Source organism: Mustelus asterias, chromosome 2 (assembly GCF_964213995.1).
Source record: "Mustelus asterias chromosome 2, sMusAst1.hap1.1, whole genome shotgun sequence".
In the NCBI taxonomy this organism is placed as follows: Eukaryota; Metazoa; Chordata; class Chondrichthyes; order Carcharhiniformes; family Triakidae; genus Mustelus; species Mustelus asterias.
In genome coordinates this window covers 4,979,650-5,007,166 of record NC_135802.1, presented here as the reverse complement: position 1 = coordinate 5,007,166, position 27,517 = coordinate 4,979,650, and the positions used below count along the sequence as shown (strand labels likewise).

General features: G+C 53.6%; 1 protein-coding gene across 1 annotated transcript; it reads left to right on the top strand.

Moving 5' to 3' along the window:
- The first annotated feature begins 7,296 nt into the window (after positions 1-7,296).
- LOC144504350 (maestro heat-like repeat-containing protein family member 1) lies at positions 7,297-26,965 on the top strand. Its single transcript, XM_078229540.1, has 10 exons — positions 7,297-7,331; positions 8,105-8,242; positions 11,817-11,931; positions 14,392-14,538; positions 14,775-14,963; positions 15,390-15,545; positions 16,179-16,313; positions 17,307-17,409; positions 19,439-19,504; positions 24,913-26,965. The coding sequence occupies exons 1-10, from the start codon at positions 7,297-7,299 to the stop codon at positions 24,993-24,995; spliced, it is 1,167 nt and encodes a 388-aa protein (XP_078085666.1). The 3' UTR covers positions 24,996-26,965.
- Positions 26,966-27,517: the final 552 nt, after the last annotated feature.

Genomic DNA, 27,517 nt, shown 5'->3' with positions numbered 1-27,517 from the left:
ACATATTTTACCCACTAATCCCTCTAATCCACGCATCTCAGGACACTAAGGGGCAATTTTAGCATGGCCAATCAACCTAACCCGCACATCTTTGGACTGTGGGAGGAAACCGGAGCACCCGGAGGAAACCCACGCAGACACGAGGAGAATGTGCAAACTCCACACAGAGTTTTCACTGGAAAGACCAAGGCTGAGGGGAAACCTGATAGAGGTCTACAAAATTATGAGAGGCACAGACAGGGTGGATAGTCAGGGGCTTTTTCCCAGGGTGGAAGTGTCAATTACACGGGGGCACAGGTTCAAGGTGAGAGGGGGAAAGTTTAAGGGAGATGTGTGGGGGAAGCTTTTCACGCAGAGAGTGGTGGGTGCCTGGAACGCGCTGCCAGAGGAGGTGGTGGAAGCAGACACATTAACAACATTTAAGAGGCATCTGGATGGATACATGAATAGAGGGATACGAACCATGTAAGGGCATAAGGTTTTTTTAAAGTTAGGGCAGCATGATTGGCACAGGCTTGGAGGGCTGAAGGGCCTGTTCCTGTGCTGTACTTTTCTTTGTTTTTTTCTTTGTAGTGGTGGAATCAGAGTGACTGGTCAAAACAGGAGTCCTCAAACCCATTAATGCGAGCCATTGGGCCACACTGATAGTACTTGTGATGAAGACAGACGGATCAGTAGGCAGTTGTGATTTAGAAGTCCCTCTCAATCCTATACTGTGTACAGAGCAGTACCCCCTGCCTCTGATTGAGGATTTATTCACTGGGTTGGCTGGAAGCCAGATTGAGGTAAAATTGACCTCAGTTAATCTTATCTTCAGATGAATGTGGATCCAGATTCACAACAATACTTGACTATCGTGACACACAAAGGGTTATTTTGATATAATAGACTACCATTTGGCATCAGATCTGCACCTGTGTTGTCCCGACGTGTGATGGATCAAATTCTAAATGGATTAGGAGACCAGCGTTACTTAGACAGTATCTCAGTTACTGGAAAGAATGATGAAGAACATCTCCACAACCTAGGTGGCGCACTTCAGAGATTAGAACATTACGGATTATGAGACCAGGAAGACGTGAATTTTTGCGATCTTCAATCGAATATCTGAGTCATGTCAGAGGGACGGCACAAATCACCTTCAAAAGTCAAAGACATTCCAGAGGCACCGGCACTTCAAAATGTCAATCAACTTAGATTTTTTTGGATTTACTAAATTATTAAGGAAGGATATCACAGCTGTACTGTGGGAGGGCACCTCGGAGGGTTCATACAGTGAGGCAATGTGGGTAGAGCTCAGGAATAGGAAGGGTGTAGTCACAATGTTGGGGGTTTACAATAGGCCGCTCAACAGCCAGCGGAGATTGAGGAACAGATATGTAGGCAGATTTTGGCAAAGTGTAAAAGTAACAGGGTTGTCGTGGTGGGAGATTTTAACTTCCCCTATATTGACTGGGTTAATATATTCCCCTATATTGCTAGGGGCATGGAAGGGGCAGAGTTTGTAAGGAGCATTCAGGAGGGCTTCCTGAAACAGTACGTAGATAGTCCAACTAGGGAAGGGGCCATACTGGACCTGGTATTGGGGAATGAGCCCGGCCAGGTGGTCGATGTTTCAGTAGGGGAGCAGTTCGGGAACAGTGACCACAATTCAGTAAGCTTTAAGGTATTGATGGAGAAAGAGAAGTGTAGTCCTCAAGTGAAGGTGCTAAATTGGGGGAAGGCTAATTACAACAATATTAGGCAGGAACTGAAGAATGTAGATTGGGGGCAGATGTTTGAGGGCAAATCAACATCTGGCATGTGGGAGGCTTTCAAGTGCAAGTTGATAGGGATTCAGGATCGGCACATTCCTGTAAGGATGAAGGATAAGTATGGCAAGTTTTGGGAATCTTGGATCACGAGAGATATTGTGAGCCGAGTCAAAGAGAAAAAGGAAGCATTTGTCAAAGCTGGGAGGCTGGGAACACACGAAGCAAGTGTGGAATGTTTGAGGTGAGGGACGCCGTCAGTGTCCCTGCTGATTTCACCTGTGGGAAGTGCACCCATCTGCAGCTTCTCAGAAACCGCGTTAGGGAACTGGAGCTGGATGAACTTCGGATCATTCGGGAGGCAGAGGTGGCCATAGATAGAAGCTTCAGGGATATAGGTACTCCGAGGAATGAAGATAGATGGGTGACGGTTAGAGGGGCTGGGAGGAAGCAGTCAGTGCAGGGATCCCCTGTGGTCGTTCCCCTCGGCAACAAGTATTCCGTTTTGGATACAGTTGAGGAGGACAACTTACCAATGGTAAGCCACGGTGACCGGATCTCCAGCACTGAGTCCATCCCTGTGGCTCAGAAGGGAAAGGGGGAGAGCAGGAGAGCAATAGTTATTGGGGACTCGTTAGTTAGAGGGATAGAAATGAGGTTCTGTGGCAGCAAAAGAGACTCACGGATGGTATGTTGCCTACCGGATGCCAGGGTCCGTGACGTCTCAGACCGTGTTTTCAGGATTCTTAAGGGGGAGGGGAAACAGTCACACGTCGTGGTACACATTGGTACCAATGACATAGGTAAGAGAAGGGACGGGGATTTAAAACAGGAATTTAAGGAGCTAGGCTGGAAGCTGAGAGCCAAGACAAAACATGTGGTCATCTCTGGTACGTTGCCGGTGCCACGTGATAGCGAGTTGAGGAACAGGGGAGAGTGCAGGTGAACATGTGGCTGCAGGGATGGTGTAGGAGGGAGGGTTTCAGATACGTGGATAATTGGAACACATTCTGGGGAAGGTGGGACCTGTACAAACAGGACGGGTTGCATCTGAACCAGAGGGGCACCAATATCCTGGGAGGGAAATTTGTTACGGCTCTTTGGGGGGGGTTTAAACTAATTTGTCAGGGGGATGGGAAAAGGAGCTGTAGTCCAGAAGTCAGTGTTGAGTGTAGTGAGGTACTGAGGAAGATATCAAGGTCGCAGGAGTGTACTGGCAGACAGGAAAGTGGGTTGAAGTGTGTCTACTTCAATGCAAGGAGCATCCGAAATAAGTTAGGTGAACTTGGAGCGTGGATTGGTACTTGGGACTACGATGTTGTGGCCATTATGGAGACATGGTTAGAACAGGGACAGGAATGGTTGTTGGACGTTCCAGGGTATAGATGTTTCAGTAAGAGTAGGGAAGGTGGTAAAAGAGGTGGTGGAATAGCATTGTTAATCAAGGATAGTTTAACGGCTGCAGAAAGGCAGTTCGAGGGGGATCAGCCTACTGAGGTAATATGGGCTGAAGTTAGAAATAGGAAAGGAGCGGTCACGTTGTTAGGAGTTTACTATAGGCCCCCAAATAGTAATAGAGATGTGGAGGAAGAAATTGCAAAGCAGATTATGGATAGGTGTGGAGGTCACAGGGTAGTTGTCATGGGTGACTTTAACTTTCCAATTATAGGTCGAATAGTTCGGATGGGGCAGTTTTTGTAGTGTGTACAGGAGGGTTTCCTGACACAATATGTGGATAGGCCGACAAGAGGTGAGGCCACATTGGATTTGGTACTGGGTAATGAACCGGGCCAAGTGTCCTTGATAGGTATGTCCCTGTCAGGCAGGGAGGAAATGGCCGAGTGAGGGAACCATGGTTCCCAAAAGAGGTTGAATGTCTTGTCAAGAGGAAGAAGGAAGCGTATGTAAGGATGAGAAAACCAGGTTCAGTTGGGTCCATTGAGGGTTACACGTTAGCAAGGAATGAGCTGAAAAAAGGGCTTACGAGAGCTAGGAGGGGGCATGAGAAGTCCTTGGCGGGTCGGATCAAGGAAAACCCCAAGGCTTTTTACTCTTTTATGTGAGAAATAAAAGAATGACCAGGATGAGATTAGGGCCGGTCAAGGACAGTAGTGGGAACTTGTGCATGGAGTCAGAAGAGATAGGAGAGGTGATGAATGAATACTTTTCTTCAGTGTTCACCAAGGAGAGGGGCCATGTTTTTGAGGATGAGAGTGTGATACAGGCTGATAGGCTGGAGGGGGCAGATGTTCTGAGGGAAGATGTATTAGCAATTTTGAAAAGCCTGAAGGTCGATAAGTCCCCTGGGCCAGATGAGATATATCTTAGGATTCTTTGGGAGGCAAGAGATGAGATTGCAGAGCCTTTTGTTTTGATCTTTGGGTCCTCACTGTCCACGGGGATAGTGCCAGAGGACTGGAGAGTGGCGAATGTTGTTCCTCTGTTCAAGAAAGGAAATAGGAATGACCCTGATAATTATAGGCCGGTTAGTCTTACTTCGGTGGTCGGTAAGTTAATGGAAAAGGTCCTGAGAGATAGGATTTACGACCGTTTAGAAAGATGCAGCTTAATCCGGGATAGTCAACACGGATTCGTGAAGGGTAAGTCTTGCCTCACAAATTTGATTGAATTTTTTGAGGAGGTAACTAAGTGTGTAGATGAAGGTAGAGCAGTTGATGTCATATACATGGATTTTAATAAGGCGTTTGATAAGGTCCCCCATGATCGACTCGTGATGAAAGTAAGGAGGTGTGGGATAGAGGGAAACTTGGCCGATTGGCGAAGTAACTGGCTATCTCATAGAAGACAGAGGGTGGTGGTTGTGGATGGAAAATTTTCAGACTGGAGACCAGTTACCAGCGGTGTACCACAAGGATCAGTGCTGGGGTTTCTGCTATTTGTGATTTTTATAAATGACTTGGACGAGGGGGCTGAAGGGTGGATCAGTAAATTTGCTGATGACACCAAGATTGGTGGAGTAGTGGATGAGGTGGAAGGCTGTTGTCGGCTGCAAAGAGACATTGATAGGATGCAGAGCTGGGCCAAAAAATGACAGATGGAGTTTAACCCTGATAAATGTGAGGTGATTCATTTTGGTAGGACAAATTTGAATGCGGATTACAGGGTCAAAGGTAGGGTTCTGAGGAATGTGGAGGAACAGAGAGATCTTGGGGTTCATATCCACAGATCTCTGAAGGTTGCCACTCAAGTGGCGAGACCTTTGCTGTTTGTAATATATATAAATATATATATATATAAATGATTTGGAGGAAAATGTAACTGGTTTGATTCGTAAGTTTGCGCACGACACAAAAAGTTGGTAGAATTGTGGATAGTGATGAGGACCATCAGAGGATACAGCAGGATATAGATCGGTTGGAGACTTTGGCGGAGGGATGGCAGATGGAGTTTAATCCGGACAAATGTGAGGTAATGCATTTTGGAAGGTCTAATACAGGTGGGAAATATACAGTAAATGGCAGAACCCTTAAGAGTATTGAAAAGCAGAGGGATCTGGGTGTACAGGTACACAGGTCACTGAAAGTGGCAATGCAGGTGGAGAAGGTAGACATACGGCATGCTTGCCTTCATCGGCCGGGGCATGGAGTTTAAAAATTGGCAAGTCATGTTGCAGCTTTATAAAACTTAGGGCACACTTGGAATATATTGTTCAATTCTGGTTGCCACACTACCAGAAAGATGTGGAGGCTTTGGAGAGGGTACAGAAAAGATTTACCAGGATGTTGCCTGGTATAGAGGGCATTAGCTATGAGGAGAGGTTGGAGAAACTTGGTTTGTTCTCACTGGAGCGACGGAGGTTGAGGGGAGACCTGATAGAAGTCTACAAGATTATGAGAGGCATGGACAGAACGGATAGTCAGAAGCTTTTTCCCAGGGTGGATGATTCAATTACTAGGGGGCACAGGTTTAACGTGCAAGGGGAAAGATTTAAAGGAGATGTACGAGGCAAGTTTTTTTACACAGAGGGTGGTGGGTGCCTGGAACTCACAGCCAGGGGCAGTAGTGGAAGCAGATACGATAGTGAGTATTAAGGGGCGTCTTGACAAATACATGAATAGGATGAGAATGGAGGGATATGGTCCCCGGAAGGGTAGGGGGCTTTGGTTCAGTCGGGCAGCATGGTCGGTGCGGGCTTGGAGGGCCGAAGGGCCTGTTCCTGAGCTGTAATTTTCTTTGTTCTTCGTTTGTTTCTAAGCTGGCTGCTGTTCTTAAACTCTTACACAAATTATTGTAATTTTAAAAAAAATAGGAGTGGGTGGATAGATGTCACCATCTTTGCACAGACAGGTCTCCTACACCACATAAACACAAGATTATTTATATGGAAGGGATGTGGATCACCTTTTGTCGACAAAACCGTTCTGCCGGAAAGTGAACCGACATCGTGCTGTGCCAAGTGCAGACCAGCATCTTCCCGAGAGCCTGAAACCAACCATACCAACTGGGGGAGACACATCCTCAGGTGAAAACATTTCAACACCGAGTCTACCTCCGAACACACTCATCTCCGATTATGACAACCACAGACAAGGTCCAACCCAAGCTAACGATATCAAAGGTTGCTGTAAACACGAAAAAGCAGATGCCTGAGGTTCACCGACAACCACACACCGAGCAATGGCCTCCTGAGCGTCTGACCTGTTGACTGTTGTTGATCATTTTACTGCACTGTACAGACAAAGCATACTGTTCATAGAGAAGGAGACAGAGCAGAATGTAGTGTTACAGCCATAGCTAGGGTGTAGAGAAAGATCAACTTAATGCAAGGTAGGTCCATTCAAAAGTCTGATGGCAGCAGGGAAGAAGCTGTTCTTGAGTCAGTTGATATGTGACCTCAGACTTTTGTATCTTTTTCCCGGCGGAAGAAGGTGGAAGAGAGAATGTCCGGGGTGCGTGGGGGTCCTTAATTATGCTGGCTGCTTTTCCGAGGCAGCAGGAAATGTAGATAGAGTCAATGGATGGGAGGCTGGTTTGCGTGATGGATTGGGCTACATTCATGACCCTTTGTAGTTCCTTGCGGTCTTGGGCAGAGCAGGAGCCATATCAAGCTGTGATACAACCAGAAAGAATGCTTTCTATGGTGCATCTGTAAATGTTGGTGAGAGTTGTAGCTGACGTGCCAAATTTGGCACATGGAGCACACCAGGATGATAGGGAGTGGGATAGCTTGATCTTGGTTTCAGATAAAGCTCGGCACAACATCGTGGGCCGAAGGGCCTGTTCTGTGCTGTACTGTTCTATGTTCTATGTAATATCTTGATAAACCATGGACAAAGGGTGGGACCTCTGTGGTAACACTGAACTGTGTGTTGTGTGCGTAATTCTAAGCACCATGCTTTGGGAAGGATATTGAGGTGCAGCGGTGGCTTACTGGAGTGATTCCAGGGATGAGGGACAGCTATGTGGAGAAACTGGGATCATTCTCCTCTGAGAAATTTAATGGGAGATTTAATCAAGTTCTTCAAAATCATTGAAGCCTTTTTATTGAGTAAATGAGGAGAACGGGTTTCCAGCGACAGGAGGGATGGTAACCAGAGGGACACAGATTGAAGAGAATCGGTAAAAAAGCCAGAGGCAGAGATCAAATCATAGAATCATAGAATCCTACAGTGGAGAAGGAGGCCATTCGACCCATCGAGTCTGCATTGACCACAATCCCATCCAGGCCCTATCCCCATAACTCCACAACCCCATACCCCATACATTTACCCTAGCTAGTCCCCCTAAGGGGCAATTTAGCATGGCCAATCAACCTAATCCGGACATCTTTGGACTGTGGGAGGAAACTGGAGCACCCGGAGAAAACCTACGCAGACACGGGGAGAATGTGCAAACTCCACACAGACAGTGACCCGAGGCTGGAATCGAACCCGGGTCCCTGACGCAGTGAGACAGCAGCACTAACCACTGTGCTGCCATACTGCCCATTTGTACTATTTATTCTGTAACTCAGCGAGTTCTTGTGATCTGGAAGGCACTGCCTGAAAGGGCGGTGGAAGCAGATTCAATAATCACTCTCAGAAGGGGGGAATTGGCGAACTATCCAAAGGGAAGAACTTGCAGAGCTCAGGGAAGCAGGAGAGTGGGATTAACTCTGTCTAAAGTGCCAGCATGTGGAGATGCCAGCGTTGGACTGGGGTAAACACAGTAAGAAGTTTAACAACACCAGGTTAAAGTCCAACAGGTTTATTTGGTGTTGTAATAAACCTGGTGGACTTTAACCTGATGTTGTTAAACTTCTTACTGTAAAGAGCCAGCAGCAGACACAATGGGCCAAGTGGCCTTGGGTGAAACCAGTTCCATGGACTGATTTCTGATTCTCTTCACTGCAGTTGCTCAGTGGAGGCTCTGAAGGCGTTGACAGCCCGAGGGAAGGATCAGGAGGTGTTGAGGATAATGAATGAAGAAGGTGGCTGGGACTTGATGAAGATTCCAGAGTCACATTACCGAGGCGTGTCCATCCTGGCAAGGTAGGTTCAAACCACACTTAAATCAGCTCATTAACTAGACTGAGAGAGATTGGGAATCAGCCCGTCCCACACTGAGCCCCAATCAGCCCGTCCCACGCTGAGCCCCAATCAGCCCGTCCCACGCTGAGCCCCAATCAGCCCGTCCCACGCTGAGCCCCAATCAGCCCGTCCCACACTGAGCCCCAACCAGCCCGTCCCAGGCTGAGCCCCAACCAGCCCGTCCCACGCTGAGCCCCAATCAGCCCGTCCCACACTGAGCCCCAACCAGCCCGTCCCAGGCTGAGCCCCAATCAGCCCGTCCCACACTGAGCCCCAATCAGCCCGTCCCACACTGAGCCCCAATCAGCCCGTCCCACACTGAGCCCCAATCAGCCCGTCCCACGCTGAGCCCCAATCAGCCCGTCCCACACTGAGCCCCAACCAGCCCGTCCCAGGCTGAGCCCCCGACAGCACCGACCACAATCCCCCTCAGGCCCTCTCCCTGTAACTTCACGTATTTACTCTTCTAATTTCTGTGACAGTTTAGTGTGGCCAATCCACCTCACCTGCACGTTTTTTGGACTGTGGGAAGAAACCGGAGCACCCGGAGGAAACCCACGCAGACACTGGGAGAACGTGCAGACTCCGCACAGACAGTGACCTAAGGCTGGAATTGAACGCAGGTCCCTGGCACTGTGAAGCAGCAGTGCTAACCACTGTGCCACCCTGTGGGCAACACCATGTATTCAGCTCGGAGGCAGGAAGGGAATCATCCTCGAGATTCGGAGGCTTCACGCCAGAGTCAGCTCCCCCTCAGGAAGTGGGATCCTCAATCAGGATATCCCTCGTCCCCACACCCTTCCCTGTCTGTCCTTCCCTCCCTCCACACTCTCACTGACGGAGTTATTTTGTTCTGTGGAGTTTTGGTCTTTACTCAGTTTCTGGTGCTATATAAATGCAGGTTACACAGTTCAGTCTGTTGCTGTGGCAACCCTCTCCCAGAGAGACAGCCCTGGGCTGGCAGTGCCAAGGGGAGAGTTCTCTAGCGGGCAGTGCCAAGGGGAGAGTTCTCTAGCGGGCAGTGCCAAGGGGAGAGTTCTCTAGCGGGCAGTGCCAAGGGGAGAGTTCTCTAGCGGGTAGTGCCAAGGGGAGAGTTCTCTAGCGGGCAGTGCCAAGGGGAGAGTTCTCTAGCGGGCAGTGCCAAGGGGAGAGTTCTCTAGCGGGCAGTGCCAAGGGGAGAGTTCTCTAGCGGGCAGTGCCAGTGGGGAGAGATTGCGGGTTTGCCAGTTGGATAGTTTGAATTGCAGCTATTTCCTGCTGACCTGAATGGGGGGGGGCATTAATGAGCCGGTTCTTGGATGAAAATCCACGGGATTCATCAGTAGGAAGGCTCCGTTCAGAAAGAAAATGAGCGGGGGAGGGGGGTGGGAGGATATCTGTATCAGAGAGGCTTCTCCGAGCGCCTCGTTCTTTACCGGGTAGGGGCATCAGTGTTTCGGGGGGAAGCGGGGGGACATACAATGTCAAGGAAAAGCATTTATTCCTCTGGGGCCAAGTTGGTGTTCACATTTTAGGACCTCTCCGTAATGAAGGAGACCATTCTGCCCTTTGTCCATGTTCTAGCCCAAGTTGTCCAATTGGTTCCCCTCCCCCGATCTTCCCTCCACACACTTTTCCAAGAATTTAGTCAAATCTTTTTAAATGTTATTACTGAAAATGTTTTGAATCCACTTTCGGGCAGTTTGTTCCAGAATTTATTTTATTTATCAGTGTCACAAGTAGGCTTACATTAACACTGCAATGAAGTTACTGTGAAAAAGTGACCAAGGAGGTGGATGGGGGCAAGGCAGTGGACGTGGTATATATGGATTTTAGTAAGGCGTTTGATAAGGTTCACCATGGTAGGCTTCTGCAGAAAATGCAGATGTATGGGATTGGGGGTGATCTAGGAAATTGGATCAGGAATTGGCTAGCGGATAGGAAACAGAGGGTGGTGGTTGATAGTAAATATTCATCATGGAGTGCGGTTACAAGTGGTGTACCTCAGGGATCTGTTTTGGGGCCACTGCTGTTTGTAATATTTATTAATGATCTGGATGAGGGTATAGTTGGGTGGATTAGCAAATTTGCTGATGACACCAAAGTCGGTGGTGTGGTAGACAGTGAGGAAGGGTGTCGTAGTTTGCAGGAAGACTTAGACAGGTTGCAAAGTTGGGCCGAGAGGTGGCGGATGGAGTTTAATGCGGAGAAGTGTGAGGTAATTCACTTTGGTAGGAATAACAGATGTGTTGAGTATAGGGCTAACGGGAGGACTTTGAATAGTGTGGAGGAGCAGAGGGATCTAGGTGTATGTGTGCATAGATCCCTGAAAGTTGGGAATCAAGTAGATAAGGTTGTTAAGAAGGCATATGGTGTCTTGGCGTTTATTGGTAGGGGGATTGAATTTAGGAGTCGTAGCGTTATGTTGCAACTGTACACAACTCTGGTGCGGCCGCACTTGGAGTACTGTGTGCAGTTCTGGTCCCCACATTACAGGAAGGATGTGGAGGCTTTGGAGAGGGTGCAGAGGAGGTTTACCAGGATGTTGCCTGGTATGGAGGGGAGATCCTATGAGGAGAGGCTGAGGGATTTGGGATTGTTTTCGCTGGAAAGGCGGCGGCTAAGAGGGGATCTTATTGAAACATATAAGATGATTAGAGGTTTAGATAGGGTGGATAGTGATAGCCTTTTTCCTCTGATGGAGAAATCCAGCACGAGGGGGCATGGCTTTAAATTGAGGGGGGGTAGTTATAGAACCGATGTCAGGGGTAGGTTCTTTACCCAGAGGGTGGTGAGGGATTGGAATGCCCTGCCAGCATCAGTAGTAAATGCGCCTAGTTTGGGGGCGTTTAAGAGATCCGTAGATAGGTTCATGGACGAAAATAAATTGGTTTAGGTTGGAGGGTCACAGTTTTTTTTTTAACTGGTCGGTGCAACATCGTGGGCCGAAGGGCCTGTTCTGCGCTGTAATGTTCTATGTTCTAAAATCCCCTAGTCGCCCCACACCGGCGCCTGTTCGGGTACACTGAGGGAAAATTTAGCACAGCCAATGCACCCTAACCAGCACGTCTTTCAGATTGTGGGAGGAAACCGGAGCACCCGGAGGAATCCCACGCAGACACGGAGAGAACGTGCAGACTCCACATAGACAGTGACCCAAGCTGGGAATTGAACCCAGGTCCCTGGCGCTGTGAGGCAGCAGTGCTAACCACCGTGCCACGGGTGATTGTGTGAATATTGTGTCCCTTTCACCAGTTTCTCAGTCACAGGCGCTGCTGGGGGCAGATTCAGGAATAACTTTCATAGACAGATTGAATTAAATACCTCATGGGGAGAAATCTGCCGGGAAAAGAGCGGGAGCGTGGGAGAGAGTAACTGGATCACTCGCTTAGACAAGGAGGTAGTTTCCCCCCTCTCTGAACCCGCTGGGACTGAATGGCCTTAGAACAGTCATCACTGGCTGAGGGTGTCCAGGCCACGACTGGCCGGTTCACTGCGGGTCGGGGGTCGCTGGCTGGCTCCTGCGCCGTTGTAATTGCTGTTTCCTCTCCGACAGAGCGATGTCCCGACACGGTGCCTCTCACCTCAGCAGCATCGTGGAGCAGTTAGCTCCCAATCTCAGCAGCCCCTACGAGGGGCAGAGAATCACTGTGGCAGCTTTCTTCGGAGAGGTGAGTGTGTCACAGCCTCGGGCCCCAGGGAGAGGTGGAATGTGCCTGTGTTCTCCCGAGCTCTCCTGTCCCTCCCACCCCTCCCAACCCTGTGCTCCCCCTTCCTTTGCACCCTCCTCTCTCTCTTCGGGAGTGTGTAGGGTTGGGGGGGGGGGCGGTGGTTATCTGTCAGCTTTGCTGCGTGTGCGGGAGGGGATGTGAAACCAGGCTCCTGTTCAGTGTGTCAGCAGAGTTTGGCTGTGTGTTTGGAAAGCTCCTACTGCTCGCTCCTCGGGCAGACACTTTCCTGGACACCCTTTCCTGGAGCGAATCAGATTTTCCATTCTCTCCAAAATAACTGGCTCCTGTTATCAAACCTCTGAACAAAACACAAACACGTGTGGCAGACAAACGGGCATTGCTGAGTTACAGAGCGATTGTGCTGACTGTTCTCCCTCTCTGCCATATGATTGAATATATTTAACTCTCAACTCACACGCGTTTTAACTCCTTCCAGCTGGGATTTATCTCCGTTTAAAAATTCCACCAGTTCTCACTGCGTCCCATTCCCCCATCGCTCCATTTACTCCGACTCTCGCAGACTCTCAGATTAAGCCTGGTCTCTGTGATCTCCTCCAGCCCCACATCTCTCTCAGCTCTCGAGATTTTAATGGCTCCACCATTGGCGGCCGTGCCTGGGCTGTGACTCTGCAAATCTCTCCGCGAACCTCTCTCTTTAAATTCTTTAAAACAGATCTGTTTCTCCTCTCCTGCCCTCACAGGGCTCTGGGTGGTTCTGCTAGATTTTCTTTGACGAGGGAAAATTGTTGCCCACATCACCAACTCAGTTGTGCGAGGAAAGGACCGCACCCTGCAGTCAGGACCCAGTTACCAGCCAGTTGGGATCGGACAAGGCACATGACCTCCGCACAAGCTGGACCAGAGGGGTGGGGGGTCGTTGGGAGTTAGCACTACCTCTACATCCAATTCCCATCTAAAATTCAGTGCTGAGGGAGTGCCGCACTGTCAAAAGGTCAGTACTGAGGGAGTGCCGCACTGTCAGAGGGTCAGTGCTGAGGGAGTGCTGCACTGTCAGAGGGTCAGTACTGAGAGAGTGCTGCACTGTCAGAGGGTCAGTACTGAGGGAGTGCCGCACTGTCAGAGGGTCAGTACTGAGGGAGTGCCGCACTGTCAGAAGGTCAGTACTGAGGGAGTGCCGCACTGTCAGAAGGTCAGTGCTGAGGGAGTGCCGCACTGTCAGAAGGTCAGTACTAAGGGAGCGCCGCACTGTCAGAGGGTCAGTACTGAGGGAGTGCCGCACTGTCAGAAGGTCAGTACTGAGGGAGTGCCGCACTGTCAGAAGGTCAGTGCTGAGGGAGTGCCGCACTGTCAGAAGGTCAGTGCTGAGGGAGTGCCGCACTGTCAGAAGGTCAGTACTGAGGGAGTGCCGCACTGTCAGAAGGTCAGTGCTGAGGGAGTGCCGCACTGTCAGAAGGTCAGTACTAAGGGAGCGCCGCACTGTCAGAGGGTCAGTACTGAGGGAGTGCCGCACTGTCAGAAGGTCAGTACTGAGGGAGTGCCGCACTGTCAGAAGGTCAGTGCTGAGGGAGTGCCGCACTGTCAGAAGGTCAGTGCTGAGGGAGTGCCGCACTGTCAGAAGGTCAGTGCTGAGGGAGTGCCGCACTGTCAGGGTCAGTACTGAGGGAGTGCCGCACTGTCAGAAGGTCAGTGCTGAGGGAGTGCCGCACTGTCAGAAGGTCAGTACTGAGGGAGTGCCGCACTGTCAGAAGGTCAGTGCTGAGGGAGTGCCGCACTGTCAGAAGGTCAGTACTAAGGGAGCGCCGCACTGTCAGAGGGTCAGTACTGAGGGAGTGCCGCACTGTCAGAAGGTCAGTACTGAGGGAGTGCCGCACTGTCAGAAGGTCAGTGCTGAGGGAGTGCCGCACTGTCAGAAGGTCAGTGCTGAGGGAGTGCCGCACTGTCAGAAGGTCAGTGCTGAGGGAGTGCCGCACTGTCAGGGTCAGTACTGAGGGAGTGCCGCACTGTCAGAAGGTCAGTGCTGAGGGAGTGCCGCACTGTCAGGGTCAGTACTGAGGGAGCGCCGTCTGTTCCATGTGAAAGATATGTATATTTGAGAGTACGGGGATTTCTTCGTGATCTACTGGGTAATATTTATCTCAGAATCCACGTCAGTGAGACAGATTATTTGGTCATTATCGCACTGCTGTTTGTGGGATCTTGCTGTGCGTATATTGGCGACTGTATTTTTCCAAAGCAGCTGTGCCGACACTTCCCGATATGATTGAGGTTTGGGATGTTGTGAGGTCGTGCAACTTATTCTCGAGATTCAGCAGCTCTGCAGCTTGGTCGATGCTCTATTGATGGAATTGTTTTTTTTAATATAGCTTGCTGTGTTGTGATTATTGTCGATTGTCTGTCGCTGTCTTACCCTTGACCCCTGACACGGTTTGACCGTTGCAGTTATTGAGCCATCGTGTGACCTCTGACCTGGTCCTGACTGAGATGCTGCTGAGCAGTTTGCTGCCCTGCCTGGTCGATACGTCCACTGTCGTCCGAATGTTGTCCATCAGAGGCCTGGGGAACGCAGCAATGGGAGCCTCACTCAAGGTGGGCCATGGACTCGATGTTATTCAGTGGTTTTGGGTTGGATAGCGGTGGGGGGGATGTGAATCGGGGGTTTTGGGGTGGATATTGGACTCGGGGAGTGGGGATGGTGTATTAATCGGGGGGTTTTGGAGTGGATATTGGACTCTGGGCAGAGGGTGGTATGAGAATCGGGGGGATTTCGGGGGATAGTGCTCTTGGCGCTGTTATGGAATCTGTTCTCTCTCACTCTCCTGAAGATTCACAAATACTCGACCAAGTTGCTGTCGGCCATGATCGCTGGGATGGATGAGAAAGACGATCCTGATGATCTGATCACACTGGAGGCCATGTCCGGGTTGTCTAAGGTCCTGGCACAACTGGAAGAGAACAGCGTCCAGCCCATCCTCATCAACATCGCTCTCCGCATTCGCCCATTCTTCGAGAAGGTGCAAACAGGGGTGACGGCGTGCCTACAGGGGGAGGGGCTAGAGCATGTCGGGGGGGAACCAGGGGGATATCGGTGTTGTAAATGGTCCAGGAAAATCTAGCTCCAGAAAACTTTGTCTTGAAATGAACAGTTTATCCACTGATGGGGTAAAATCCGAGCTCCGTACAGCAGGATCTCCCTCTGACCCCCCCCCCCCCCCCCCACCCCCTCATGGTCCCCTGGCCCCTCTGGCCTCTCTCTTCCCCCCCCCCCCCCCCCATGGTCCTCTGGCCTCCCCCCCCCCCCATGGTCCTCTGGCCTCCCCCCCCCCCCCCCCCCCATGGTCCTCTGGCCCCCCACCCCCATGGTCCTCTGGCCTCCCCCTCCATCTTCCTATGGCCCCCCGGCTGCTGGACATTTTACTGAGTTGCTCCTTCCTCCACAGGATAAGGATGAGGTTCGGGCCGCAGCTTTCACGGTGTTTGGGAATCTCTCGCGGTTTGGAGACGGACAATCGAAAGCTGACTTTGTGGAACAGATTCACTCCAGTCTGGTCAGCTTGTTGCTGCATCTGAATGACACCAGTGAGGAGGTGGTGAAGGTACAGTCCATGGGGAGGATGGGTGATGGAGACAGGCCCAGGAGAGGGGCCAAAGGGTGCCCTCTGACCTCCAGAGCCAGGGATCTCCCTGGAATGTCTCTCCTGACAATCTTTGGCAGTGGTCAGATTGCTGCCTCTGTGACGTACAGAACCCAGGGCGCTGGAGATGTGAATTTCCATCAGAAAAATGTAACTCAGCAGATAGACCAGAAATTACTGAGTTCCCCTGAGTACAGATATCCACTCCATCTGACGAAGGAGCAGTGCTCCGAAAGCTTATGGTATTTGCTACCAAATAAACCTGTTGGACTTTAACCTGGTGATGTGAGACTTCTTACTGTGTTTACCCCAGTCCAGCGCCGGCATCTCCACATCGGGAACTGAGACAGCAGAGGGAGCACACTCGGGTTAACATTAAAACTCTCGGGGACAGTGCAGAGGGAGCTTTACTCTGTATCTAACTCCGTACTGTACCTATCCTGGGAGTGTTTGATGGGGGACAGTGGGGGAGCTTTACTCTGTATCTAACCCCGTGCCACCATGTTACTGTTTGTAAGCTCAACATTGAGGATACAAGTGTTTTGTTAGCTGCAGTTTTAAGTTGGTTGCTTCTCTCTCTCTCTCCTGAAATAGGCCTGTAAATTTACCCTGCGTTCAATTGCTCCTCTGATGGGCTCCGCGAATATCAGTGCAATGTTTCGGAAACATCTACTGGAGGAGGCAGTCCTGCACTATGGAGAGTTCATCAACGACCTGGCTAAACACATCGTGAGTTCTCCATTCAGATACAACATCCTGCTCCAGGGTCATGGGAATAGGAGGCCATTCAGCCCCTCAAGCCTATTCTGCCATTCAGTTAGATCATGGCTGTTTGGGCAGCATGGTGGCACAATGGTTAGCATTGCTGCCTCACAGCGCCAGGGTTTGATTCCCGGCTTGGGTCACTGTCTGTGTGGAGTTTGCACGTTCTCCCCGTGTCTGCGTGGGTTTCCCCCGGGTGCTCCAGTTTCCTCCCACAGTCTGAAAGATATGCTGGTTAGGGGCATTGAGCCGAACAGGCGCCGGAGTGTGGCGACCTGGGAAATTTCACAGCAACTTCATTGCAGTGTTAATGTAAGCCTTACTTGTGACTAAAAAATAAACTTTTTTTTCTGTGACTTCAGTCCATATACACACCTTTGCTCATATCCCTTAATACCATTTGCTAGCAAAAATCTAGCAGTTAAGGATTTTGGGTAGCACAGTGGTTAGCACTGCTGTCTCACAGCACCAGGGACCCGGGTTCGATTCCCGGCTTGGGTCACTCTCTGTGTGGAGTCTGCACATTCTCCCCGTGTCTGCGTGGGTTTCCTCTGGGTGCTCCGGTTTCCTCCCACACTCCAAAGATGTGCGGGTTAGGTTGATTGGCCATGCAAAATTGACCCTAGTGTTAGGGGAACTAGCTCGGTAAATATGTGGGGTTACGGGGATGGGGCCTGGGTGGGATTGTGGCCGGTGCAGACTCAATTGGCCGAATGGTCTCCTGCACTGTAGGATTCTATGAAAATTAATGATCTAGCATCAAGTACTATCAAGATTGTCTTAACTTGCCCAACACATTGCGAGTTCTACACTCCGATACGGACATGACTTTGATACTCTGACCTCTCCAAATGGCCTTTGATTGCAGACCAATGCTGTCAGCTGGGAGCGACCGGGGTTAGAATAGGGATGCTGATGTCAACTACAAGATCTGATGAGTTTGTTTTCCCCCCTCTACAGATCAGCGATTTTCCAGAGAAGATTAATTTCTACATCATGGGCAACGTCTCCTTCTTCAAGAGCGCATGGCCTGAGATTCGGGGGAATGCCGTAATGTTCACAGGTAAACCTGCGAGGGGAAGGGTCCAGGCGAGAGAGTGTAGGTTTCGGGCTTAATAAGGGGCAATGAAGGTGAAATACCCTCATTGTACACACATCAGCACTAGGGATTTAATCGAGGTGTACAGAGGTTTATATATAGAATAACAGATACCCGGGAGTGAGTTACAGACTGCAATCTAATCGAGGGGTTCGGGGTGGTTTATATATAGAATAACAGATACCCGGGAGTGAGTTACAGACTGGCATCTAATCGAGGTGTACAGAGGTTTATATATAGAATAACAGATACCCGGGAGTGAGTTACAGACTGGAATCTAATCGAGGTGTACAGAGGTTTATATATAGAATAACAGATACCCGGGAGTGAGTTACAGACTGGAATCTAATCGAGGGGTTCTGGGTGGTTTATATATAGAATAACAGATACCCAGGAGTGAGTTACAGACTGGAATCTAATCGAGGGGTTCAGGGTGGTTTATATACAGAATAACAGATACCCAGGAGTGAGTTACAGACTGGAATCTAATTGGGGGGTTCGGGGTGGTTTATATATAGAATAACAGATACCCGGGAGTGAGTTACAGACTGGAATCTAATCGAGGGGTTCGGGGTGGTTTATATATAGAATAACAGATACCCGGGAGTGAGTTACAGACTGGAATCTAATCGAGGGGTTCGGGGTGGTTTATATATAGAATAACAGATACCCGGGAGTGAGTTACAGACTGGAATCTAATCGAGGGGTTCTGGGTGGTTTATATATCGAATCACAGATACCCGGGAGTGAGTTACAGACTGGAATCTAATCGAGGGGTTCGGGGTGGTTTATATATAGAATAACAGATACCCGGGAGTGAGTTACAGACTGGAATCTAATCGAGGGGTTCAGGGTGGTTTATATACAGAATAACAGATACCCGGGAGTGAGTTACAGACTGGAATCTAATCGAGGGGTTCGGGGTGGTTTATATATAGAATAACAGATACCCGGGAGTGAGTTACAGACTGGAATCTAATCGAGGGGTTCAGGGTGGTTTATATACAGAATAACAGATACCCGGGAGTGAGTTACAGACTGGAATCGAATCGGGGGGTTCGGGGTGGTTTATATATAGAATAACAGATACCCGGGAGTGAGTTACAGACTGGAATCTAATCGAGGGGTTCGGGGTGGTTTATATATAGAATAACAGATACCCGGGAGTGAGTTACAGACTGGAATCTAACCGAGGGGTTCGGGGTGGTTTATATATAGAATAACAGATACCCGGGAGTGAGTTACAGACTGGAATCTAATCGGGGTTTCGGGGTGGTTTATATATAGAATAACAGATACCCGGGAGTGAGTTACAGACTGGAATCTAATAGAGGGGTTCGGGGTGGTTTATATATAGAATAACAGATACCCGGGAGTGAGTTACAGACTGGAATCTAATCGAGGGGTTCGGGATGGTTTATATATAGAATAACAGATACCCGGGAGTGAGTTACACACTGGAATCTAATCGAGGGGTTCTGGGTGGTTTATATATAGAATAACAGATACCCGGGAGTGAGTTACACACTGGAATCTAATTGAGGGGTTCGGGGTGGTTTATATACAGAATAACAGATACCCGGGAGTGAGTTACAGACTGGAATCTAATCGGGGGGTTCGGGGTGGTTTATATATAGAATAACAGATACCCGGGAGTGAGTTACAGACTGGAATCTAATCGAGGGGTTCAGGGTAGTTTATATATAGAATAACAGAAACCCGGGATTGAGTTACAGACTGGAATCTAATTGAGGGGTTCAGGGTAGTTTATATATAGAATAACAGAAACCCGAGAGTGAGTTACAGACTGGAATCTAATCGAGGGGTTCGGGGTGGTTTATATATAGAATAACAGATACCCGGGAGTGAGTTACAGACTGGAATCTAATCGAGGGGTTCGGGTCGGGATGGGGGAACCAGGATGTTTTACTGGCCTTTTTCAGGTTTGAGAACGATATTGAATGAAGAAATTTATTGATTGTGTTTTGCTCAGGGTTTCTCCTGGGGAATCTGTCCCAGGACGAGGTTCAGTCAGTTTCCCTGGAGCATGTGTGTGGAGGTGAGTAGTTTCTCTCTCTCTCTCTCTCTCGCTGAGATCTCCTTCCCTGGTGCTTCATACATCATTCTCCAGATGTGAGCATTGTTGGCAAGACCAACATTTACTGTCCAATTCATGTTGCCCTGTAAGAAATTTACATGCACCCTGACAAGGGCAGCCAGTGGGTAATGGCATGAGGGTGTGGGTACACGTGGATGAATGTGGGTGTGTGTTTATACAGTACAGGCGAGAGCTGACATTAAGTGAAAGCAGCTGTTAGACTGGGAGCAGAGACGGTGAAAGTGAGACGCAGTCTCAGGCAGCAGACGGAACGCAGTGCCTCTGATGATGCAGTTGATTGGGGGATTAGACTGATTCAGCTTCCTGCAGTCAGTGAACGCACTGGAGGCAGAGGGAGGGGCGAATGGGCAGCTGATTTACGAGGCAGTTGGGAATGTGTGAGCTGCAGCCCGGAGGAGTTCAGAGACAAGGTTTGTGCAATAAATCAGAAAGTTCATACAGATACGAGACTCCCAGGGGCAGGAGCAAACCTTCTCTCAAATTCATAATAAAAACAAACTACTGAAAAAAATAACATTATTGTACACTGACTGCTCACATGCTGTTAACTCTTCCTCAAGCTGCTCCTGCCTCTGAATTCACCCCTTTCCCTCTCCCTCAACCCAGAATCCTCCCCACACCAGCCAGCTGCCATTGTGGGATTTGAACCCTACTCTCTGGATGGTATGATGGTACTGTACCTCGTTCTCGCGCCCCTGCCCCCACCTCGCTCGCTCTCGTGCCCCTGCCAGCCCCGCTCGCTCTCGCGCCCCTGCCCCCACCTCGCTCGCTCTCGTGCCCCTGCCAGCCCCGCTCGCTCTCGCGCCCCTGCCCCCACCTCGCTCGCTCTCGTGCCCCTGCCAGCCCCGCTCGCTCTCGCGCCCCTGCCCCCACCTCGCTCGCTCTCGCGCCCCTGCCCCCACCTCGCTCGCTCTCGTGCCCCTGCCAGCCCCGCTCGCTCTCGCGCCCCTGCCCCCCCTCGCTCGCTCTCGCGCCCCTGCCCCCACCTCGCTCTCGTGCCCCTGCTCCCCCTCGCTCGCTCTCGCGCCCCTGCCAGCCCCGCTCGCTCTCGCGCCCCTGCCCCCCCTCGCTCGCTCTCGCGCCCCTGCCCCCCCTCGCTTGCTCTCGCGCCCCTGCCCCCCCTCGCTCGCTCGCGCGCCCCTGCCCCCCCTCGCTTGCTCTCGCGCCCCTGCCCCCCCTCGCTCGCTCTCGCGCCCCTGCCCCCCCTCGCTCGCTCTCGCGCCCCTGCCCCCCTCGCTTGCTCTCGCGCCCCTGCCCCCCCTCGCTTGCTCTCGCGCCCATGCCCCCCTCGCTCGCTCTCGCGCCCCTGCCCCCCCTCGCTTGCTCGCGCGCCCCTGCCCCCCCTCGCTTGCTCGCGCGCCCCTGCCCCCCCTCGCTCGCTCGCGCGCCCCTGCCCCCCCTCGCTCGCTCGCGCGCCTGCCCCCCCTTGCTCTCGCGCCCCTGCCCCCCTCGCTTGCTCTCGCGCCCCTGCCCCCCCGCTCGCTCGTGCTCTCGCGCCCCTGCCCCCCCCCTCGCTCGTGCTCTCGCGCCCCTGCCCCCCCCGCTCGCTCGTGCTCTCGCACCCCTGCCCCCCCCCTCGCTCGTGCTCTCGCGCCCCTGCCCCCCCGCTCGCTCGTGCTCTCGCGCCCCTGCCCCCCCGCTCGCTCGTGCTCGCGCCCCTGCCCCCCGCTCGCTCGGGCTCTCGCGCCCCTGCCCCCCCGCTCGCTCGTGCTCTCGCGCCCTGCCCCCCGCTCGCTCGTGCTCTCGCGCCCCTGCCCCCCCGCTCGCTCGTGCTCTCGCGCCCCTGCCCCCCCGCTCGCTCGTGCTCTCGCGCCCCTGCCCCCCCGCTCGCTCGTGCTCTCGCGCCCCTGCCCCCCGCTCGCTCGTGCTCTCGCGCCCCTGCCCCCCCGCTCGCTCGTGCTCTCGCGCCCCTGCCCCCCGCTCGCTCGTGCTCTCGCGCCCCTGCCCCCCGCTCGCTCGTGCTCTCGCGCCCCTGCCCCCCCGCTCGCTCGTGCTCTCGCGCCCCTGCCCCCCCGCTCGCTCGTGCTCTCGCGCCCCTGCCCCCCCGCTCGCTCGTGCTCTCGCGCCCCTGCCCCCCCGCTCGCTCGTGCTCTCGCGCCCCTGCCCCCCCGCTCGCTCGTGCTCTCGCGCCCCTGCCCCCCGCTCGCTCGTGCTCTCGCGCCCCTGCCCCCCCCGCTCGCTCGTGCTCTCGCGCCCCTGCCCCCCCGCTCGCTCGTGCTCTCGCGCCCCTGCCCCCCCGCTCGCTCGTGCTCTCGCCCCGCCCCCCGCTCGCTCGTGCTCTCGCGCCCCTGCCCCCCGCTCGCTCGTGCTCTCGCGCCCCTGCCCCCCCGCTCGCTCGTGCTCTCGCGCCCCTGCCCCCCCGCTCGCTCGTGCTCTCGCGCCCCTGCCCCCCGCTCGCTCGTGCTCTCGCGCCCCTGCCACCCCCGCTCGCTCGTGCTCTTGCGCCCCTGCCCCCCCTCGCTCACGCTCTCGCGCCCCTGCCCCCCCTCGCTCCGCGCGCCTGCCCCCCCTCGCTCGTGCTCTCGCGCGCCTGCCCCCCCTCGCTCGTGCTCTCGCGCGCCTGCCCCCCCTCGCTCACGCTCTCGCGCCCCTGCCCCCCCTCGCTCGCTCTCGCGCCCCTGCCCCCCCTCGCTCGCTCTCGCGCCCCTGCCCCCCCCGCTCGCTCGTGCTCTCGCGCCCCTGCCCCCCCGCTCGCTCGTGCTCTCGCGCCCCTGCCCCCCCTCGCTTGCTCTCGCGCCCTGCCCCTCGCTCGCTCCTCGCGCCCCTGCCACCCCTCGCTCGCTCTCTCGCGCCCCTGCCCCCCCTCGCTCGCTCTCTCGCGCCCCTGCCCCCCCTCGCTCGCTCTCTCGCGCCCCTGCCCCCCCTCGCTCGCTCTCTCGCGCCCCTGCCCCCCCTCGCTCGCTCTCTCGCGCCCCTGCCCCCCCTCGCTCGCTCTTGCGCCCCTGCCCCCCCTCGCTCGCTCTCGCGCCCCTGCCCCCCCCGCTCGCTCGTGCTCTCGCGCCCCTGCCCCCGCTCGCTCGTGCTCTCGCGCCCCTGCCCCCCTCGCTTGCTCTCGCGCCCCTGCCCCCTCGCTCGCTCTCGCGCCCCTGCCCCCCCTCGCTCGCTCTCGCGCCCCTGCCCCCCTCGCTTGCTCTCGCGCCCCTGCCCCCCGCTCGCTCGTGCTCTCGCGCCCCTGCCCCCCCGCTCGCCTCGTGCTCTCGCGCCCCTGCCCCCCCGCTCGCTCGTGCTCTCGCGCCCCTGCCCCCCCCGCTCGCTCGTGCTCTCGCGCCCCTGCCCCCGCTCGCTCGTGCTCTCGCGCCCCTGCCCCCCCCGCTCGCTCGTGCTCTCGCGCGCCTGCCCCCCCTCGCTCATGCTCTCGCGCCCCTGCCCCCCCCTCGCTCGTGCTCTCGCGCCCCTGCCCCCCCTCGCTCACGCTCTCGCGCCCCTGCCCCCCCCGCTCGCTCGTGCTCTCGCGCCCCTGCCCCCCCCCGCTCGTGCTCTCGCGCCCCTGCCCCCCCGCTCGCTCGTGCTCTCGCGCCCCTGCCCACCCTCGCTCGCTCTCGCGCCCCTGCCCCCCCTCGCTCGCTCTCTCGCGCCCCTGCCCCCCCTCGCGCGCTCTCGCGCCCCTGCCCCCCCTCGCTCGCTCTCTCGCGCCCCTGCCCCCCCTCGCGCGCTCTCGCGCCCCTGCCCCTCTCGCTCGCTCTCTCGTGCCCCTGCCCACCCTCGCTCGCTCTCGCGCCCCTGCCCCCCTCGCTCGCTCTCTCGCGCCCCTGCCCCCCCTCGCGTGCTCTCGCGCCCCTGCCCCCCCTCGCTCGCTCTCACGCCCTGCCCCCCCCGCTCGCTCGTGCTCTCGCGCCCCTGCCCCCGCTCGCTCGTGCTCTCGCGCCCCTGCCCCCCCTCGCTCGCTCGCTCTCGCGCCCCTGCCCCCCCTCGCTCGCTCTCGTGCCCCTGCCCCCCCTCGCTCGCTCTCTCGCGCCCCTGCCCCCCTCGCTCGCTCTCGCGCCCCTGCCCCCCCTCGCTCACGCTCTCGCGCCCCTGCCCCCCCTCGCTCGCGCTCTCGTGCCCCTGCCCCCCCTCGCACACTCCCGCGCCCCTGCCCCCCCTCGCCTGCGCTCTTGCGCCCCTGCCCCCCTCGCCTGCGCTCTTGCGCCCCTGCCCCCCTCGCTCGCTCTCGCGCCCCTGCCCCCCCCTTGCTCGCTCTTGCGCCCCTGCCCCCCCTCGCTCGCTCTCGGCCCCTGCCCCCCCCCTTGCTCGCTCTTGCGCCCCTGCCCCCCCTCGCTCGCTCTTGCGCCCCTGCCCCCCCTCGCTCGCTCTCGCGCCCCTGCCACCTCTTCGCTCGCGCTCTCGCGCCCCTGCCCCCCCGCTCGTGCTCTCGCGCCCCTGCCCCCCTCGCTCGCGCTCTCGCGCCCCTGCCCCCCCTCGCTCGCGCTCTCGCGCCCCTGCCCCCCTCGCTCGCGCTCTCGCGCCCCTGCCCCCCCTCGCTCGCGCTCTCGCGCCCCTGCCCCCCCTCGCTCGCGCTCTCGCGCCCCTGCCCCCCCTCGCTCGCGCTCTTGCGCCCCTGCCCCCCCTCGCTCGCGCTCTCGCGCCCCTGCCCCCCCCTCGCTCGCTCTCGCGCCCCTGCCCCCCCTCGCTCCCTCTCGCGCCCCTGCCCCCCCTCTCGTGCCCCTGCCCCCCCTCTCGCGCCCCTGCCCCCCCTCGCTCGCTCTTGCGCCCCTGCCCTCCATCTCATCTTAAAGTTCACATGTCATGCTAATGAGTAGTGACTCATCTTGAGACGATGGCATGGCAGTGATGTCACTGGATAGTAATCCAGAGGCCCAGACTAATGCTCTCGGGACACGGGTTCAAATCCCACCACGGCAGCTGGTAGAATTAAATTCAATTAATAAATCTGGAATATAAAAGCAGTCGCTAAACTATCATTGATTGTTGTAAAATGTGATCTGGATCACTAACATCTCTTGGGGAAGGAAATCTGTCGCCCTTACCTGGTTTGGCCTACATGTGACTCCAGACTCCCAGCAATGTGGTTGACCCCTCACTGCCCTCTGAAATGTTCTCAAGCCACTCAGTTCAAGGCAATAAATGCTGGTGTTGCCAGTGACATTCTGGGAAATATGAGAAGTGATGCTATTGGCTCAGTGACAGTGTCTATTACTCATTTAATAATCTGGAAATTTTATATCCTATTTTTGGCCTCTGAGGTCATCCTATGTAATTCCTGTACTGAATACTGATGTGGCAGGAGCTGGGGTTGAGGGAAAAGATCAAAGCAGCTGAGTTCTTCCTGGGAAGAGCGTGTGTTGCATTGGGGGATGTGTGTGTGTGTTTTTGAAGAAATTTCTAATGGGACTGTTCCTCCTTTCCAGCTATCATCCTGCTTCTGCGTGATGGCGTTCCCAGTGTCCGGATCAAAGCAGCCGAGGCTCTGAGTCTCCTCCACGAATTATGAAGCTTCATAGGAAAGGATGGGACTTTTCCCCCCTCTCCTGCTTCTCAGAGTCATGTTTACAATAGGGGGATGGGGGCGTAAATTGGAGAGTTGGGAGGCTGAGACCAAAGACTGTGCTGCAGATTGTGTTAAAGAATGGCCCCAAATGTTACAATTCTCACAGCCCTCCTCCATCGAGCCCTGGACTTTGGGAAGGGTTAAACAGGAGACACGGCTATGGTGCTCTACACCATTAACCATCACTAGTTCTTGAACTGCTGTCTGATTTTGTCTCCTGTTTCAGTCCAGGGCGTGTTTATTTAATTATAACGGGAGCTGCTATATTCATTTCCTTCCTCTCCAGTTCACCCATTCATTCTAATTCTTTCCCACTCACTTTGCCACCAGCCTCAGGAACTTTGGGGTATTGAGACTGTCCCTATTTCCTTGATGTGGGGTTGTTCCACACTGGTCCCACACACCGTTGTCATTAGGAAGCAGCTTGGGGCTGTAAGTGCGTTGGTGTTGCTTGCTGTGTTACATTCCTCCTTTGGGTATCTGCTCCAGAGGCTTGGCTGGGCCGGGCTGATGCTTCTGCCTTGTGTGACTCCTCTTGAGGGGGTTGGTGACCAACAACAATCCAATCCTTTCCATCTGATTTCCACACTTGTACTTTCCCAGAGAGAGTAACATTAGAACCCTTGCCAATTCAAAGTGCAGGAAGACTAATTGAATGAAAAAGGTGGAAGAAATACGTTCAGCTTGGATCTTTTAAAAAGTGAGATCCCAAAATACTATTCCATGGCAGAAACCTGCCTTCGATGCTCTCTCATTCCTGTATCTCCAGCTTTCCAGGAGCATCCCGAGCACATTGTCTCTCCAAACTCCTACTGCAAGCGATTCTGACCCTTCCAGCTTCTCTTGGGTTCCTGTAGCCCTTCTGGCTCCATTGTTGGAAGCAAGTCCGGGCTTTGTTAGCTGCCGCCTCGGTGATGCTGCTAAGTTGCTGTTCATTTCATTGTGGTTTCTAGCCATACTCTTGAGTTGTCCAAATCTGAATTGCTTTGCTCTCTAGCACTCAGTATATGTTTGTCCTGGTTTTATTTGATCAGAAACACTTTGTCCCTCCACAAAAAGCAATTTAAGCTGCAATGAATTTAACTAGCGTTTTGTGCTGGTGCCAAGTGTCCCCTCCCCAAGATCCATGGGGGCCTTTGGTGAAATCTACAGCCTCCTAGATTATTTGACACTGACTTGGGGAGAGGGTGTCCGCTTTATGCTCTGAGTGACAGCATGCCCAGGGTGATCATTAGAAAGTTGGGTTCCATAGCCTGGCTTTCCACCTCCACAGCGAGGGGCTCCGATACCCTCGTTCCTTGAAAAGCCCAAACTTTAGTATTTGCCGCCTGTGGGACAGCTCCTATTCGGCAGAGGAGCTGAGACACTCTGGCAATTGGCACCCAAAGCTTTTTTTTTTGAAGGAGGGACGGTCAGCTAGAGAGTGGGTGGCCAACATGGACTGGTTGTTCCCTCATGCCCTGAACACAGTGACGGCAGTAGATGTCTGCTACAGGAGCAGATTTCTTGATGGGCTGTGGGAGGGGGAGAAAGCTTTCAGAAAAATTAAACATTGGAGCCGTTGGTGGGGACATTTTAAAAGCTGCCTCATTCTCCAGGCCTGAGTCAGTGCTCTATCAAAGGGGGAATCAGAATTTGAAGTGGCAGATGGACACATGCCTTTATTTTCTCTCTGGCCCACCAGTATAGGTTTCACCAGCTGACAGCCCAACATTGGTTAGATTTCTCATTGTCTGACACAGTTTTAATGTTTAAATGAATCTGATGAGGTGGTGCAGAGATGTCTATAATAATACTATTGAATGTAGCATCAATGTAAATCACAGTGGATATGGTACATAATTATACAAAGATTTAAAATGTATATCTGCTTTAAAAAAAAATGTATTCAATCTCTGCATTTCATTCTCTCGAGCTGGAATCATCTTTTTCACGCGGGCCACGTGTAGACAGTGGAAAGAGGATTTAGTGAATGGAGACGGGGTACTATTGTCCTCAAAGAATGTGAGGCGCAGAATGCCCCTTCCTCTGGCCAAAGCCCTGTCTCCAGGATTGTACTGAGTTCACAGATCCTGGTTCTGAGAGATTGACAAAGCTTAGAGCAAGAAAGAAGTTTGTGTGCGAGGAGGAGTGTGAAATACTCGATATATTAAGGGGTTTATGCATTCTTGAAAGAGGATAACTCATCAGGTCTGGACGCAAGTATCTCAGGCTGCTACAGGAAGCAAGAGCAGAAACAGCAGAGGCTCTGATCATTTTCCAATCCTCATAGGTGTAGTACCTGAGGACAATAAGTAGGGATAGATGGTTATTACACCTGGTCAGCCTAAATTACAATGGGCTAAATCATTGAATAAAATCGGGAGAAGTGTGAGGTAATGGATGTTTGGAGGAGAAATAAAGCAAGAGAATGTACAATAAGTGGCGGATTCTGAAGAGCGCAAATTCACACTCCAGTCCTGAAG

What these genes read in the sequence shown, in the direction of transcription:
- LOC144504350 (XM_078229540.1), top strand. Translation starts at nt 7,297, where the DNA reads ATGGTAACCAGAGGGACACAGATTGAAGAGAATCG. An exon ending in GGCGTGTCCATCCTGGCAAG is followed by an intron (nt 8,243 to 11,816) that starts GTAGGTTCAAAC and finishes CCTCTCCGACAG; the next exon opens with AGCGATGTCCCGACACGGTG. An exon ending in CAATGGGAGCCTCACTCAAG is followed by an intron (nt 14,539 to 14,774) that starts GTGGGCCATGGA and finishes ACTCTCCTGAAG; the next exon opens with ATTCACAAATACTCGACCAA.